Below are 18558 nucleotides of genomic sequence, written 5' to 3' on the forward strand. Positions count from 1 at the left end.
TATGTTCACAGACTTAAAGGAAAACATGATTAAAGAAGTAAAGAAGGGTATGATGTTGCATCAGATAGATAATATCAATGCAGAAAAATTATGAAAAAAAGAGAACTAAATGGAAATGCTGGAGTTGAAAAGTACAGTAACTGAAATACAAAATTCTCTAAAAGGAGTCCATGGTAGATTTGAACTTCCAGAAGAAAGAATTAGTGAACTTGGAGATAGGTCAACATATAAAAAGTGAAAACTTTTCAACTCATTTTATGAGACTATTATTACCCAGATACCACAACCAGACAAAGACATCAGAGCAAAAGTATAGATCATATATCTCTTATGAGTATGGACACACAAATTCTCAACAAAATGTGATCAAATTGAATACAGCAACATATTAAAAGAATCTTGATCAGTGGGGAATATATCCCATGATCAATGGGATTTATTCCAGGGGTGCAAAGTTATTTTAGCATCTGAAAATTAATTAATTAAAATAATATTAATTATTTTAGCGTCTAAAATTTAATAAAATTAATCAATGTCATAGGATAAAAACAAAAAAATTACATGATCGTCTCAGTAGATGCAGAAAATAATTGACAAACAAAAATACCCTTTTATAATAAAAATATTCAGCAAACTAGGAATAAAAGGGAACTTCCTCAAGCTGATGAAAGAGATCTAGGAAAAACCCACAGCTGACATTATACTTGATGAAAGACTATAGGCTTTTTGCCTAAGATCAGGAACAAGACAAAGATATCTGCTCTTGCCACTTCTACCTGTACTGGAGAATATATTCAAGAAAAATAAATAAATGGCATTCAGATTGGAAAGGAAGAAGTAAAAGAAACTCTATTTGAAGATAACACCATCTGCTATTTAGAAATCCCTAAGGAATATACTAAAAGTCCATTAGAACTAATAAATGAGTACAGCAACATTGCAGGATATGAAATCAAGATTAAAAAACCAATTATATTTCTATATGCTTGCAATAAACAATTCAAAAATAAAATTAACCAATTTTATTCATAATAACATCAAAAAGAATAAAATATTTAAAAATAAATTGAAAAAAGAAGCGTAAAATTTATATTCTGAAAGCTATAAAACACTGCCAAAAGAAACTAAAGAGGCTCTAACTAAATGGGAAAATATTTCATGTTCATGGATTAGAAGACTTAACATTGTCAAGATGGCAACATACCCCAAAATGATCTACAAATTAAGTGTTGTCTCTATTAGAATCTCAGCTGACTTCTCTGACAATCTGACTTTAAAATTCATAATGTATGCAAAGAACGCAGAAAAGCCAAAGCAATCCTGAAAAGAAAAATACAAAGTAGGAGGACTCATACTTTCTGTTTTCAAAAATTACTACAAAGTAATGGTAATGAACATAATGTGGTGTTGGCACAAAAATAGACAAGTTGAGAGTCCGTTGACAAGCCCATACATTAATAATTAACTGATTTTCAACAAGGGTACCAAAAGTAATCAATAATCTTTTCAACAAATGATCCATAGGCAAAAGAGTGAAGTTGGTCCCCTACCATATACCATAACAACAATTAACTCAAAAATCTATCAAAGACCTAAATGTAAGACCTAAAACTAAAAAACTCTTAGAAGAAAACATAGGGGTAAGTCTTCAAGACTCTGAACTCGGCAAAGATTCTTAGATATGATACCATCAGCATGAGCAACAAAAGTATAATAGATAAATTGGACTTCCTCAACTTTAAGCCTTGTGTGCTTCAAGTGACACCATTAGGAAAGTGAAAGACATCCACTGAATGGTCAAAAATATTTGCATATCATATATCTTATAAGGGACTGGCATTTAAAATATATAAGAAACAATTACAGCTCAACAATATCAAGACAAATAGCCCAATTAAAAATAGGCAAAGGGACTGAACAGACTTTTCTTCAAAAAAGATGTATTAAATGGCCTATAAGCACATGAAAAAGTCTTTGGCATTATTAGTCATGAAGGAAGTACAAATCAAAGTTATCACTTCACATCCACTAGGATACCTAGAACCAAAAATTCTGATAACAGTAAGTGTTTATGAGGATCTGGATACATCAGAACCCTCTTAGAATACTGGTGGGATTGCAAAATGGTGCAACTGCTTTGAAAAATAGTCTGGAAGTTTTCCAAATGTTTAAACATAGAGCTACCATATGACTCAACAATTCTGCTCCTAGGTGAATGCCACTTCTAGGTATACGCCCAAGATAAATGAAAATGTATGTCTATTCAAAAACTTATATATAAATGTTCATAGAGGCATTATTCACAATAGCCAAAAGGTGGAAATAAATCAAATGTCCATCAATGGACAAACGGATACACATTTGTCAATTGTGGTATATCTAGACAATGAAATATTAATCAACCATCAAAAAGAATGAAGTACTGATAATGCTACAACATGGATGAACCTTGGAAACATGCTAAGTGAAAGAAGCTAGTCACATGCAATTATACATTATAATTCCATTTACATGAAAGTGCAGAATAGGGAAATCTATAGAGACAGAAAGTAGATTAATGGTTGCTTAGGGCTGGGAAGGGAGGATGGAGGATGACTGCTAAAGAGTTCAGGGTTTCTTGTTGAAGTAATGAAAATGTTCCACACTTGGCCTATGGTGATGGCTGTACATTTAAAGCTATACTAAAAGCCATAACATGGGTGAATTTTATGATATGTTAATTCTGTCTCAATAAATTTGTTAAAAAGAAAGATTTTTCAGTAGGAGCAACTCTGTCAGTGTTGAGATTTAGAAAGAAGACTCAGGGAGCAATGATTGTCATGGGATTTGAGAAGATAAAGGAGATTAGAAAGCCAGATAGAAGTTGGTGAAACTTATTTATGTTGCAAATGCTGAAGATCAAAGGAGATTAGAAAGCCAGATAGAAGTTGGTGAAACTTATTTATGTTGCAAATGCTGAAGATCAAAGTAGAAGGAAGCAGATTGGGGTACACAAGGGACGGAGAATCAATCTCTGGAAAGAATCACCTGTGCTTGCTGACTCCACCTTCTCTCCTATTCTCTTTTGAACACTTCCTAATCAACTGCAAGCACTGATTATAATTGGTTTATAACACACTCTCATTATTGAGCCACGCCTGGTCCTCTCTTGTTTATTTGTTCTATTTTTTAATAGTGCAATAAAGATCCATCAACTACCCATCCAACTTAACCAGAATTCTGACAACCTATATGGAATTAATCACTCACTGCTTTTCTTTGCATATGTTTTATCTATATCTATTTTTTAAACATATATTTTTATTTTAGATGATTTCAGTTACTTTTTTAACATCATAAAAAGTGTACCATGCAGAAAATGATCTTTAGGGACTTGGCTTTTAAACTGATGCTGTAAAGCTGCCAGTCTCTTGTTTTATGCAGCTGCTGTTTATTTATTTAGGCTTCTACAGGGTCGTCTCTCTTGAAAATACACCACAGTTTATTGATCCAGGCTGCTGATGATGGGAACTCGGTTATCTTCAGGTTTTAAAAAATTGTCTACAGTGCTGCAAAAATATTCTTGTACATGTGTGTACATGTATTTCTTAGATTAGATCCCCAGAAGGCAGATACTAAGAGAAAGACTCAGGGAAGCAACTTACTAGGCAGCGTTCTCATGAAAAATCAATATGGTTATGAGGAAATGGGACCCAGAAGGTGGGAAGGCCAATCCAGGCCAAGCCACACTGAACTCCACAGAAGTTCAATTCATCAAGATAGGGAGGGTCACACCTCAGAGTGGCTGAGGCAGGGCAAAGGGAGCTGGTATTTCATGTTCTCTGAGATGATTTTACATTGTCTTTTTTTATGTTGGTTGTCACTGGTAGACAGAAATAAAATTCACATTTGCATATTTTTATACCTGGCCATACTGCTAAATACTTTTATTATTTATAATAATTTGTAGATTCTGTTATTTCCATGTAAATATCTGCAAGTAGTGACAGTATTTTTCAACTGTCAAGTCTCTTTTTTATCTTACTGTACAAACTGTTACTGTTCTCTCATACTGTGTTGAATGGAAATGGTAAGAGTGAATATCCTCGTCTGATTTATTATTTTAAAGAGATTGTTTCTAATGTTTCTCCATTTACAATGGTGCTTGCTGGGTTTTGTTCTTCAATATATACACATCATCAGATAACGGGCATTCCCTTGCATTCTTAATTTATTAACAGTTTTTGTTGGGTTGAATTTTGTAAACTGCTTTTACTGTTTCCATTAAATATCACTTCTCTCTTTAATATATTGTGATATATATATATTTATATGTTTTCTAATATTAAATTATTTTATATGCCTGGAGTAAACCGCAGTTGGAAACAGTGTAATGCTTTTAATAGGGACTATGGAGTTTGCTTTATTAATGATTTCCTTGGGGTTTTTCATTAATGAGCAAAATAGGCCTGTATTTGTCTTTGCTTGATTTTGGCTTTGGGGTTATACATACTGGTTTTGTAGAATAACTTGAGGTATATTCTTTCCTTTTACAGCTTCTTAAAAAGTTTTTGTTGAATTGGACGATCTGTTTCTCAAGCACTTGGTGTAGAACTTAAATAACTTGGTGATTTGTGAGAATGTTTAAACTAGTTGACCATGCCCTCACTTTTAAAGACAGTTTATCTGGGTATAAAACTCTAGCTTCTAAATTATTTCCCTCATCTTCCTGTGTCTAGAGTCACTCTTTAAAAACGTGGTGTCAACGGATACTCATTTCTTTATCTGTGATATGTTCTTTCTGTGCTGAAACTTTGCTATTTTAAGATTTCACCATAATTTACCAAGCAATGCTTTTGAAATTATCTCTTTTTACATTCTATGAGGTCTTTCAATATAAAGTCTTCCCCTTTTTCAATCCTAGAGAAAATTATCTCTGTGATTTCTTTAGGTATTTCTTAAGACTTCTGTTATCTGTAACGGATGCAGAAACGGTTCTGTCCTTCATTTCTCTCAACTGATCTTTTGTATTTCCCAGTCATTATTCTTTCTGCTTCCTTCTAAGAGAGTTCCTCCACTTGTTCTTCCCCTTTACTAAATTGTCCTTTAGCTGTAGCCATTCTTTTTTTTTTTTTTTGAGATAGGGTTTTGCTTTGTCACTCAGGCAGGAGTGCAGCGGCACAAACATGGTGGGCTCAAACAATCCTCCCACATCAGACTTCCAAGCAGCTGGGACCACAGGTGCACACCATCATGCCTGACTCTTTATTTTTATTTTTTGTAGAGATAGGTTCTCACCATGTTGCCCAAGCTTGTCTCAAACTCATAGGCTCAAGTGATCTTCCAACCTTGGCCTCCCAAAGTTCTGAGATTACAGATGTGTGCCACTGTGCTTGGCCTAGCTGTTATCATTTTTTAAAAATTCCATCTGCTTTATTTTTCATTTCAACTATTAGATATTTCATACTGCTATGGCTTGAATGTGTCCCTCCAAAATTTGGGTGTTGAAACTTAATGGCCAATGTGATGGTAAGAGGTGAGGCCTTTAAGGGTGATTAGGTCATGAGAGCTCCTCAATAATGCATATATCAAAATAGTTCTAAGAGAGGATTTTGAATGCTCTCACCACAAAGAAATGATAAATGTTTGAGATGATGGATATACTAATTACCCTGACTTGATTATTATACAATGTATACATGCATTATATACATGCACACTGTACCCCATAGATATGTACAAATAATCATTTTGTCAATTAAAAACAAACAAAAGAGTAACCTTCTCAATGAGGGCTTCCTTGGCTAGCTTTTCTAAAAATGAAAGAAAGGAAGGAAAGAATGGAAGGAAGGAAGGAAGGAAGGAAAGGAGGGAGAGAGAAGATGAAAAAAACCCCTGCATTAACAATACTTGACACTTCACATTTCTCTTTATTTTTTCCCCATAGCACTTAACACTATTGACCACCCTATCTATCCCACTGACTAATCTTGTTTATTGTCTTTATTTACAAGGGCAGTGATTTTATATGGCTTGTTCACTGCTATGTGCCCTTCTAGAACATAAAAAGTAGATAAACAATTATGCCTGAATGTGGGACAAGGAGAGAAGCCAAGACAATTTCCAAGGTTTGGGAAGGTGGCTGGACCAGGAGGTCAGGGTTCTATACTTCTTGGAGATGACCAGTGGGCTGATGGAAATGTAGGCTCATTGCTCATTCATGAAGTAGAGGCAGGGGCATAAAACATGCAGCAAGTTTTTCTGAATGAAAAGAAACAAATCATGTTCACTGTGGAAATTGTTGAGATTGTATCAAAATAGAAATAAAACAAGGACATTATCTACACTCACATAGCCAGGGTTAATATTTTGGTGTATTTTATTTTGGTTTTATGTGTGTGTGTACACAATATAATTGCATTCTGCTTTTCTTTTAGCCCACCACATACATTTTTCTTGCTGTAACTCTTATTCAAAAACATTTTTAGTGGTGGCATAATATTTCTTTGTACCAATGCATTTCAGTGTAAAATGCCCTTGTACTTAACTGTCTGTGCACATCTCTGATGATGCCTGTGGGATTTGTTTCTCCAGTGGGATGACTAGTTCAAGGAGTTTGATCAGATCAGAAACATCCCTCTAGACAGGCTGCCACAGCAGAGAACCTGGAATCCCATTAGGGTACCCTCATCAACAATGGTGATTTTTATTTTTCCTAAAGTGTGTTGATTTGATAACTTAATCTTAGGAAGCTGTTGTTGTAGCACCTGCATCACCTTGACTCCCATGGAGGAGACCACCCTTACTTGTTCATTTCTGTGTGTGTCTGCGTGCAGGTTGCTTGGGTACATGTGACCTTAGGGGTTAGTGGAAGCAAAAGCCCCAGGGAGCAGAAGTTGCCTGAGGAAGATGGCAGAGGATCAGAAGAGGCCCCAGGAGTCTACCTGGGAGGCCAAGGCAGGGAGGTAGAAGAACTGGAGGGTCCAGAGGAGAATGAGAGTATGCAATTTTAAGGTATTTCCTGGAAGTGGCAGGAGAGCATTTAGAGGGAATAGTTGATCATAGGTATTGTCAGGGTTTCCCAGAGAAACAGAACAGGTTATATCTATCTATCTATCTGTCTGTCTGTCTATCTATCTATCTATCTATCATCTATGTATCTATCTCTGTCTAATCTACCTATCTAATCTATCTAATCTATCACTCTATCATCTATCTAGTCTATCTACCTACTTATCTCTAATTACCCACCAAAAAAGACTTATTACAAAAAATTGGCTAAGTATGGAGGCTAAGTCTCACCATCTGTAATCTGCAAGCTGGAGAACCAGGAAAGCTGGTGGTGCAATTCTGCCCAGGCAGACAGAAAAAAGGCACAAACCCTTCTTTCCTCTGCCTTTTGTTCTATTCAGAACCTTAATGGATCAGTGGATGCCTGCCCACATTGGGGAGGGCAATCTATTTTACTGAGTCCACTGATTTAAATGCTAATCTTACCTGGAAACACCTTCACAGATACTACGCTCACAGTATCACCCTCACAGATGCTGTACCTGGGCACCCCATGGCCCAGTCAAGTTGACACATAGAATTAATCATCATGAAGTGTGGGAAGCAGCAGAAGTTAGAGGTTAAGAAATGAGGACAAGAAAGGGCACATGAGTTGGTGGCTCCCAGGAAAACAAACCCAGTGGGCTTAGAAGGCAAGCATTATTTTGTAGCTCATAGCTCTTCAGCAGCTCCCAAGAGGTTGCCACGTTCCGGTCCTGGATTTCCAGACACTTGGCCTCGCTCCCCAGGTGCTCCAGGATTCTGCCGCACAACTCTCCGTGACGCTTGGTGCCTGCTCCCTGCAATGGGCTCCTTCTGCTCACTGTCTCCCTCCATCCTCACAGCCTTGCAGTCACAGCACCCCCAAGGGGCCTGCTTTCTCATTTGTCCTGGTTTCTCATGTGATCAGCCTGAGACCACACACCACAATACCAGTCCTCTGAACACTTACAGAACCGACTTGCTGCTCATCACATACAACACGTGATAAGGGTATCATTTTAGATGTTTCATCAACAAATCAGACATGGCGCTAGACAGGAGGTAACTCGACAGGAGGTAACTCTTCGACTGCAGTTTATCCTTGGATGCCCTGAAGCCACAGGCTCAGTGTTTTGTCTAAAGTGGCTTTGACAAGTAACAATTGTTCCAAGGCTGCAGATGAGGGGGCTTAGATCCCAGAACCCCTTCTGCTTGGAGCAGAGAAGGGCCACTCTCTGACTGGAGATGGGAAGGGGACAAAGCGGTAAAGGACACGAGACTGAATTGCTGAGTGTCTGTTCTGGTCCTTCCCTGCTTGTCTCTGGATGGCTGCTAGTGTTAGATGGGACAATACAGGACACAACCCAAAAAAGGCAAGGACCAGTCACATAGGTGCACATTGCTGACCTGATCAAACCTGGGCCATAGACTGTCCCAACAACACAACCTCCTAGAATTGGACCATCTTGCAGATATGACCCAATGCCTCCATAGGCTTCCCACAAAGCCATGGAAACTGACTTGGGTTCTTTTGCTAAAAGGGAAAGCAGGGAAACATTTGTGGTTATGAAGTTTTCCACTACAGCTAAAATATTTTCCCCTTTCAGGATTTTATTATAATAAAATAACTATTATATAATAAAATAAAATAATTAGTGATACAAAGCCCAGAGATGGTCAATAACAAAGGGAAAGATTTTTTTTAATGGTAAAAACTTTATTTACTATTTATAAATACATTGCAAGACAAACTTCTCAAAAATACTTTTCCCCCCAAAAAATTAAAAAAATAAAGAAAAGCTAATAGGTAGGCAGAATGTCTTGAGACCCCTCTGTTTTCAAGGAGAGCTCTATGCAGCGTGTGTCCACACCGAGGGCTGCAGCAGGGCAGAGTCTCCCTGAGCCTGACTTTGCCAGACCTTCTTGGGTTCGGCCTCCGGGAGAGCAGCCCAGTCTCTGGGCGTGAGCTCCTTTCCTCAGTCATGGCCACAGTTGTATCATATAGCATCTCTAACATTTCATCTAGGATTATCTAGTATAGATCTTACTATATTTGGGGCTATGTTGTATACAATGTTAACAAGAACATATCTTCTCTGCATATATGTGTGAATTATAAAGAAAAGCATGAGAATGACTCTAAGTTCAACAAACATGGGTGAATCTCTATGTGCTCCCAGTGTCCTGGATGGGCTCCCCAGCAAGCCATTCCTCCTTCCTGTTCTGATATTACTATTCTTTTTTACATTGTGCTAAGGAGGACAAAAGATGAGAGATGAAAATAAAGCTTTGCCTTTAAAGAGCTTATCCTCAGAAATAAGCTTCGTCTTGAGTTGTTGAACTACAAAACACTATTTTCTGCAGTCATCCGAAGAATTGTGCCATTACTTGTGATGCCTCTGTATGTGGAGGCTGACTCTCCCTGTCTCTCTGTCCCTCCTACCCCACGGGGCCGCAGCAAAAGCCATCCTGGGCCTTCGACTGGGCCATGTCTTCAGGAAGATTCCCGAAGAGGAGGGCCCGAAATACCTGCCTTTATAGGTTCCCAGAGTGCCCTAGAACATTCTTAGATACATATTTTTTAAACAAGTAGGACTCCACCTTATTTACTCCAATAGTCCCCAAGCAGTACAGGTCACTTGAAGACATAAACATTCTTCTTGGTTGAGGGACCCAGGCCCTTGTTTCAAAAATGACACCACAGAAGGCTGTGAGCTCCAGGAGCATGCGTTGGGATGTCCGGATGACCAGGGTTTAAAGGTTTTCCTATTCTCGATAAAGCCTGTGCGCACTGTACAGGGAGTGGGGGTGAAGCGTGTTCTCTACATAGGCAACACAGCCGCCTAAGTCACAAAGTCAGTGGTCGGCCGCTTCGACCAACATGTGGTGAGCATTCCACGGGCGCATGAAGTCTGGGTGCTGTGCTCGAGTCTCTGAATATTTTGATAGGAAGCGACAAGAAAATTCAAACTGCTCTTTGCTGACTACTGGAAAGTGAAAAGATGCTCAAGTTTACCATTCGAAGAAACCATAGGCATTTCAAAAACCTCTTTCTAAACTTTGGTTTAAAAAAAATCAGTTCACCACAAACAGAAATATAAGTCGAGGCTGTAGCCAGCTGCTGGTCATGTCCTTGGCAGTCTTTTGTGCAAAATAAGGCATATTTGAGCTCCACATTAACTAAAACAAAAAGAAAAAGAAATATATTGAAATAATCCCCCCAAAATCAAAAGGGCTCGACTCTTGCCCTGAGATATCCAGCACAGCCTGCAGGCTAATGGCACTAGGCCTGCAAGTGCAGGGCTGGGGTCTCAACTCATGTTTTCAAACAAAGCAACGAGTACCAGATGCTGCTCACAGTGTTCATTGTCAAAGAGTTACCCTTAAATTAGAATTATTTTTTCCAACTTGTAAGGAAAAAAGAAACCCTTATAACTAAACATGCAAATTTCTTCTGCTTACTAAATTTGTCTTAATAAAATGAAAGAAAATGTATTTATTCCTTTCCCCCAATAGTTCCCTCATTTATTAAAAGAAAAAAGAAGACTGGATATAATAGCATTCTCTAAAATTATCGTTTAAAATTTCATTTTTCTATCAGATTTAAATTAACTTTATTAAAATTATATTAGCCACAGACTAACAGAATATTCATCATATATTTTACAGAAAAAAAAAAGCTGCATCTTCAAACTGATGCTCTCCCAACTGAGCTATTTCAGCTGTCTCACATTCACATCTTTAATTTAGAAACATGTATCTTTAGCAGGTTCTTGCGGATTAAAACGGTTTCTCTGTGAAGATAAATGGACCTCCAGACCTCACGGGTAAAGCCTAACTTTGAAAATCTTCACTTTGTGCGTGGATGAATGATAGCTTAGGTGCTGTAAGGTATCTGAGATAAAGCAGAGTGTCCCTGAGGCGCACTGGCCGGCCTCCTTCCCCACACTTGTTTGGTTGGGTTGATGGGGTCTCCCTCTCCCTGCACCCTTCTGAGGGCTCTGTCCTATTTGCTTTGCTCTTTCTGGCCCTGAGCTGCAGCTCCTGGGTCTGTAAGCCTGGGGAAGGGCCAGTGGCCACGCCCAGCCCCTGAGGCTGGTCCAAGGACAGTGAGGCCCTGGAGCCCCAGGCTGCCCCTCCTGAGTACTCACCCTTGCGGCAGGCGTCTACTTGCTCTGCATGCTGTAGCAGTGCACGTCCTCCTTCCCCTTGGTGGTGTAGCCTGGGAGAGGCTGCCCATACTTATCCACACACCAGCAGAAGCCCCGCTTCCTGCCTTTGGAAGGGCGACACTGTGGGAGAGAAACAGAAGACAGAGAAGTGAATGCTCCTGGGTCTGGTGTCAGGTCGGTGGCCAGGGCGCATGATGGTTTGCCAGCGTGACTCTGCTATGCTGAGAAAGCACAACAGAAATTTCAGCTAAGGCAACATAAGAGCCACGCGTGCCTAGGCCTGCTGAGTGTGCGCCTGTGCATGCGTGTGGGTGTAACTTCCTGCTCCAAGAAAGCGGGAGTGGGGGCAGTTTTGTGTTTCTAGGAGTGTAAGGTGGACACCAGCCCTTGTAGAACCTCTTGGCTGACTTCTCTGCCAAATGTGGGACTGAGAACATCCCCGCTGCCTGCGAATGTCACAGCTATGACTTTGGAGCCCACATCCAGCCTCACATGACACCTTCTCAGTATGACTTTGTTGAATGAATATGACTTTGACAGAAAATGTGGGTATAAATGAGCAATGGCAATGGAGGAAAGCTTAGGCTTTCTGACTGTGGCCACTACTATGAATCCTAGTATATGGTCACCCTGAGGCCACTGTGGCTCACTTAGGTCTCCAAAGGCCAATTCTGTAGATAGCATAGTATCAATTGTCCAATTAGAAAGCCAATTGAAATAGTGCCATCACATAACACAAAGTCTATAGAAGCATATTTATTACAGCTTAATATTACTACATCTTAAATTTGTTTGATCATTTTCAGGTTAATTGGGATTTTAGGCATATGACTACATTTGGGGCTGATGTGTAGCCAGGATTCTCACTCCATTCCTTTTCCAGGAATGGGAATATGTTGCAATATAAAGATTTTGAAAAGACTATTGTTTGATGTTGATGACTCTCATGCCTTCTTCTCACTTGGACTTTCTAGGGAAATGCCAGTGAGTCGGAGGAAGACCACAACATGGCCAGTTTGGAGAGCCTGGCCGTCCCCAGCATGGACCGAGTGTCTGATTTCAAGTTCCATCCCCTCCACGCCAAGACAAACACCTGGTATGTGCTGGGGATGGCTGGGCTCTCCAAGCTGGCCATGCTGCAGTCTTCCCCCCACTCACTAGCATTTCCTTGAAAAGCCCAAGGGAGACAGAGACACACGAGTCACTAACATCTAGCAACAGCCTTTTCAAAATCTTAATATTGCAACCTGCTCACTATCGGGAAGGCATCAGTAGGAAAGGGGATGATTGTGGGATTTCAGGGTAAGCTTTTTGTGGTATGACCTCATGTCACACTTGGAAACTGACTATAATAGTTGTTTGAAATGTCACTCCCTGACGCAGCATTAACAAATGTGTCAACATGTCCACTTGCAGTTTATAAAGGGTGCCACTGGGCAGCATCTTGTCTGCCCTGTGGGTGAACCATTGAAAGGACAGGAGTGGGAAGTGGGTGGTGGAAAGGCACTAGGGTTGAGGATTATGGCCAATATAGCAGCACTCAGAGCAACAAGTCAAAGCAGCCCTTGGTCTGACCTCCTGAGACTGGCACCAAGTCCTGGGCACTGGTGCTGCACAGGCTCAGAGTTAGAGCTATGGCCAGAAGAGCCTGGGGGCTGGTGAGATGGGTTTCTCCTCTGTGTCAACAGAAGAGGAAGAAAACAGACTGAGGACCTCACTTACCTGCTTTTTCTTATAAAATCCCTTCTTGTCGCAGTTGGGAATGTGTACACCCCTGGGACTCAGCACATTGAGGAACTTCAGGTGATTCAGTGTGTCTTCCATTTCTCTACGGCAGGGACCCTGGGGATCAGGAAGGACCAGAGCAACAGAGTCACAGTTTTTACTCTAGAACGTGTGCTTTAAAAATCTTACGATGCCGCACAACTACCAAAAGTGGGACCTGTAATTTGCTCCTCAGATACCTTATGTCTGATGTAGCACGAAAGTCCCCCAAATAAGCTAACCATCACTCCCTGTCTCCCTTTTGCTCTTCCCAGAGTAAGGCACAGAAGCTGGTATGGAACCAATAGCAGGTCAACAAGCATAGAGGATGAAGTAAATAAAACTATCTTTATGAGAATATTTTTCATTATCTGCAGAGGTCTTTATGACATCCCATATGCTTTTAAGAGTGTTATTTCAGCTTGATCCTCATAAGATTCTCCAAAAGGGTCAATATTCTTTATGTAAGGAGAGGAGAGAGGTAGGGCACAGAGGGGCTAGGGGTTGCCCACCCATCAGCCAGACGCTGGGGTTTGTTGAGTAAGAATTGCCCTCAAGAGGCTCTGAGTACCCAGGCTTGGCAGGTCTTGCCCTCCTCCTTTAACAAGAGGAAAAGCTCTCACATATTCTGTCTCCCGCTTGGACTCGGAGGAGAAGTTCTGGGTATCTGTGCTCTGAGACTCGTAGTCAACTTTGTAGCGCTGGCTGTCTTTAGCATGCCCTTTCTTGATGATGATTATCTTTGAATGGAGGGGGTGGAACTTGGGATCAGACACCCGGTGCGTGCTGGAGACGGACGGGCTCTCCACACTGCCGGCGCTGCGGTCTTCCTCCGACTCACTCGCATTTCCTTAAAACGCCCAAGAGAGACAAACACATGAGAGTCATCAATATCTATCACAGTCTTTTAAAAATCTTAACGTTGCAACCAGGTCACATGTAAATGACAATATTAGTTGACAATCCAAGTGAGTTTTTTTTTTTTTTAAATACCTCGATGAAGTATTATTCCATCATACTACTCACTACATGGTGGTTGCTCTACCTCAAGAAGTTATCTGTTTGAAAGTCAATCTGACAGGTGCTCTTCCTAAGTAGCTGCAACTAAAGAAGGCAGACAAACGCTTCAGTGCCCCTCAGTAGGTGAAGGCAGTATGCTTCATCTTCCACCTGCAGGGGGCAGACCTGAGCCACAGGAGGCTGCTGCAGCGCCGGCTCAGAAATTTTGCAGTCAACTCCAAGTGTGGTCCTCCCACCCGCGGGAGCAGCGGCAGCCCGGGGACTTGGAAGAAATGCACATTCTCCACTCCGGAAACGCTGGAGTGGCGGCAGCAGTCTGAGTTGTAACAAGCCCTTATGGGAATTCCAAGGTTGACCAGTACCGTCCTCAATGCTACCAGGTAAACACGCTTATAAGAGCTTGGTGTCCAGCTCAGATGGGAAAACTGAATTATTACCTGCAAAGCGTTTTGCCTCAGGGGCTCAGAATCATGCAAGCATGTTGGTGGCTTGTTTTCTAGGTCCCCGTTACATCTCTAAAACTCAAGGTCTACACAGACCCTGTGCATCTTGCTGGTGCCTGCCTAAGTGAGTCCTTTTCACCCCGGGTGAGCACAGCAGCACATGGATGCAGACAATGCCAAAGTCCCACTCACGGCTCAGACTTCTAAGTGCCAAAGAGCTTTTCCTTCCCTGGGTGGGGGTGGGGTAGGAGAAATCCCCCTCCAGCAGATCTCCCTTTTATAATAAAAAGCGCTAAATGAAGAAAGTCTGATGCTTAAAATGGATGCTGGAATGTTAACAGTTGAATTGGAATTTTAAGTATATGACTAAATTCAAGACTGGATCTGCAGCCAGGATTCTCACTCCATTCCTTCTTCAGAATGAACTTGGAGGGGCTGTAAGACCGCTATGGGGATCAAAGGCTACATTCAGAGCCCATGCTCCCAGGGCCTGTGGACCATGCCAAGGTCTGGAGGCTTCGGCTTAAGTCCACAATTGAGAGTCATGAAATTTCTCTACTACAACAAACAGGGCTATAATGTGTAACCCTAGCAGGGAGCTCAGGTGGCCCATCTGGTCCACAGTCTATTCTAGAAAGCTACCCGGGGCTGCAATGATTTGGCTGCAGATGCTCTGCTCTCCCCTGGAAGTGGCTACTGGCAGGTCACTCACCAGGGCCTTAGGAAAGTCCCTCTCCTCTCTGGGTCTTAGTTTCCTCACCTGCCAAACAGCTCACTGAGGTCCTGCTGTAAAGTTCCCCAAGGGGTTTCATACCTTGGGAAGCACACATTCCCAGGGTCCAGCACAGAGCCTCACAGAGGAGGTCCTTACCTGCGAGGATTTGGTTTCAATTTCTTTTAATCTTAGCTTGCTTCCTTTTTCGAGGAAATACTGAGATAAAAGAGATACTAAGAATGTAAATACTCTAAGAACATGTAAATAAACGTATTTATACTTCTTTTCTAAGAACCTTGAGTAATTTCTTAAATTTCCTTGGTTTCTTCTTAATGCCTGGGCTGCAGACTAGGGCATGAAGAGAAAACAGTTCTATTTAAGCAACAGATAACTGTGACTTTTGACTATCGAAAATTTACTTTTGTCAAATGGATTCTAGAAGTCACTTAGGTCTTTTTATAATCTTATAACTCACATCAACCTATACTACAGTGCTACTAAGGTGGTAATCATGATGATTGCTAAAGCCTAAGAATGACGATGTGTATCAGTATTTCTAAGATCACTTTTTGAATACCCCAAAATGCACAATAATGTACAACACTTGGCAAATGACATAAATTTGCCCCGAGAGACAAATGCCTCCAGCAGCTTTAACAGCTGACCAGAGCCAGTGTATGTTTCAGGCATCTTGCCTTTCCATGAATCCAGCGTTTCTCAGGGGTGAACAGAGCCAGCCTTGCCGAGCCAGAAAATAACTTCACCCGGGCGTGGAACTCTACAGCTACATAAATTATAAAGGGACTGTTCATCCTGCTAGCCCTAGATGGGGGCCTGCCCAGTGACATCTGTCCAACGTGATCGTTGGGGAGTTCGGGGAATTAGGACGGGGAGAATTCTCCCAGCCTTCAGCTGTGCAAGGCAGGAACTTTATTTCTCATATAACTAGGTGAGGCTGGCTAAGAATGCTTGAAAGAACAGCTGCCAAATCCATTTAAACAACCCCCGCTCCTTTTTTTAAGGGAACAATGTGATGCCCTTACCAGAGTCGCTGCCTGCCTGATACTGATAGTGGCTAAGCCAAGAGGGTAACTCTGCCAAATGTTTGCATTTTTCCTCTTCTGGGGCTCCCCTTAACATCTCATTCCCCCCCATTTCAGGTTAAGAAGGGAGACAGCCCTAGGACTGATTCCAATTCCCTTCCGTGTCATTGAAATGGACTTAGTCCACATTGCCCGCACCCACCACGCACCTGGAAGTTTGTTTGAGGTCGGCGCAGGTGCAGGGGTGGCCCGAGTTGTAAGAATGGTATGGTACTGAAAGTGGCACGCAGAGTTCAGACCTACACTCTGTTGCGGCCGCTGGGTAACCTTAAGAAGTTACTTCTTTTTCAGCTTCAGGTTTTCCAACCGCAGAAGATATCAAAACCCGAATCCACTTTACTTGTTTTTGGACATACCGCGACTAGACATTGCTTTGCAAACCAAAAGGCTGTGCAAAGTCAGTATTTTAAAAGAGAGGTACTATTTCCTACAATGTGCCTGCCCACCTTCCTTGGTCCAAATCCGCCTATATCCCCCATCCCCAAGCATCCCTGGGATTGCAGTCCGTGTGCACCCCCGTGCGGGGCGAGGAGAATCTCCTGTGTCCAGGATCTTTCCAACAGCTAAACATCGGTACCGCTCCCCTCAGCTCCGGAAACCTTTAACCCATTTTCACTGAAAGCGCTTTGCAATTTACAAGTACTCTGCACTTAGAGAATCGAGCAAGTAGAGGGCCGGCTGGGGAGGGTCCCTCCGGCGACCGCCTTCACCTTTCCCGGAGCGCCTTCAGTTTCCCCACATACTATCTCCAGTGAGAAGAAAAGCGGAGTCTCCCGCAGCGGCACCCAGCAACCCCCAGGCCCTTCGGCGCCAGTGCGCCGGGTGCTGCACGCAGCGCACCTGGCGCGGGCGGCTCACCTGGAGCTGGCGGCGCTGGCAGCAGGTAGGCGCGCAGGCGGCTGACGGCACTAGCGTTGACGCAGAGCCCGCGGCCGTCCAGCAGCGCCTGCAGCGGGCGCGCCTCGTCGGGCGACGGCTGGCAGCGAAGGCCGGAGCCACAGCGCTCGGTGTAGATGCCGCACGGCTGGCCCTCGCTCAGTGCGCACGTCAGGCAGCAGCCGCAGCCCGGCTCGCGCACCAGCTCGGCGCACACGGCGGGCGGAGGCGCGCACTGGGCCAGTGCACGCGCGTCGCACGGCTCGCAGCGCACCACGGGACCCAAGCCCGCCGAGCTCGCGCCAGCCCGCGCCACCGGCGGCCCGCGGAGCAGCACCAGCAGAGTCAGCGCAGCGGCCCAGAGCGTGGGTCGCGCCCGCTGCATGACGCCCGCAACCGGGGCACGCTGCTTGGCAGGCTGGGCGCGCAGGGATGGGGCGACAGTACGCGGCGCGAAGCTGTGGAATCCAAGGCAGGAAGCGGCTGATCCTTAGCGTCCAGCCGCAGTGCTCGCATCTGGGCGGCCCGGGCGCGCCGGCCGCTATATAGAAGCCGGGGTGGCCCAGGACACGCCCCGGAACGGCGCGCCCAGGAGTGGGGGTTGGGAGGGGGGCGGGTCGGCGCAGGCACGGCTGCGGGGGCGCGTGCCTCGCCCTGAGCAGCCGGGGCCGAGCTCGGGGGCGTGCAGCTCGAGACTCGCCCGGGCACCTGCTCCTCGTGCGCACGCCCGGAGCCCGCGTCACCTTGTCGTCTACAAGAACCAAGGTGTGCCGGGCCACCCCGGCACTCCAGGCCACCTCAGCACCCCCGGTCACCCCAGTCACTCCTGGTCAACTCAGCACCCCCGATCTCCTTGACCCCGCCGCCCTTCCCCCTTCCGCTCTCGGGGTGAGGTCTCCCTGCGGCGAGCCGGTGTCGGGGAAATTGGCATACAGCGCTCCGCATTCGTGTGTACCTCGTGGAGCTTTCTAAAATTTAATTCCGTTGGCAGGCGAAGTCTTGGGACATTTCTGACTTACATTTGGGTCTCAGGGAGCCGAGGCACTGCGGGGTTTAATTTACACCCGCTGGGCTGTTTGTATCCCCGGGGGCCCACAAATACGCATCTGAAGATGCGCCCGGGGCCTTCGCCCCTTTCCAGGCTTGCTTCTCAACGCAAGAAGACTCACACGTGTTGCTACACCACAAGTCCCCGATTAAGAGTGGACCGGCAAGCGAATGCGTCCTTAAGGCAGGGCTTTTCAAATATTTTAAATGACAACTGTTCTTGTCTTGAGTATTCTCCCTGATTATGTTTTCAAATAGAGTTTACACCCACGACAAAAGAATAATAAAGACAATAAACTGGGCACTGCTGAAACGTAATTAACCAAATAGTCCTTTAATAGGCAATTTTCATTGTCATTTTTTGAAGGCGACTTCGTATTACTGTATTCTCGATGCGTTGGGATTCT

The 18558-nt window shown here is 43.5% G+C and overlaps 1 protein-coding gene across 1 annotated transcript; it reads right to left on the reverse strand.

Annotated features, from left to right (window-relative positions):
- Positions 1-8707: 8707 nt before the first annotated feature.
- Positions 8708-18069, reverse strand: IGFBP3 (insulin like growth factor binding protein 3). The gene is made up of 5 exons (XM_008975545.5): positions 17087-18069; positions 13571-13797; positions 12906-13025; positions 11163-11303; positions 8708-10191 (listed from the first exon to the last, which is right to left on the reverse strand). Exons 1-4 carry the CDS (start codon positions 17487-17489, stop codon positions 11178-11180), a joined length of 876 nt encoding a protein of 291 aa, XP_008973793.3. The 5' UTR covers positions 17490-18069; the 3' UTR covers positions 8708-10191; positions 11163-11177.
- Positions 18070-18558: the final 489 nt, after the last annotated feature.

This window comes from Pan paniscus, chromosome 6, assembly GCF_029289425.2.
Source record: "Pan paniscus chromosome 6, NHGRI_mPanPan1-v2.0_pri, whole genome shotgun sequence".
Taxonomy (NCBI): domain Eukaryota; kingdom Metazoa; phylum Chordata; class Mammalia; order Primates; family Hominidae; genus Pan; species Pan paniscus.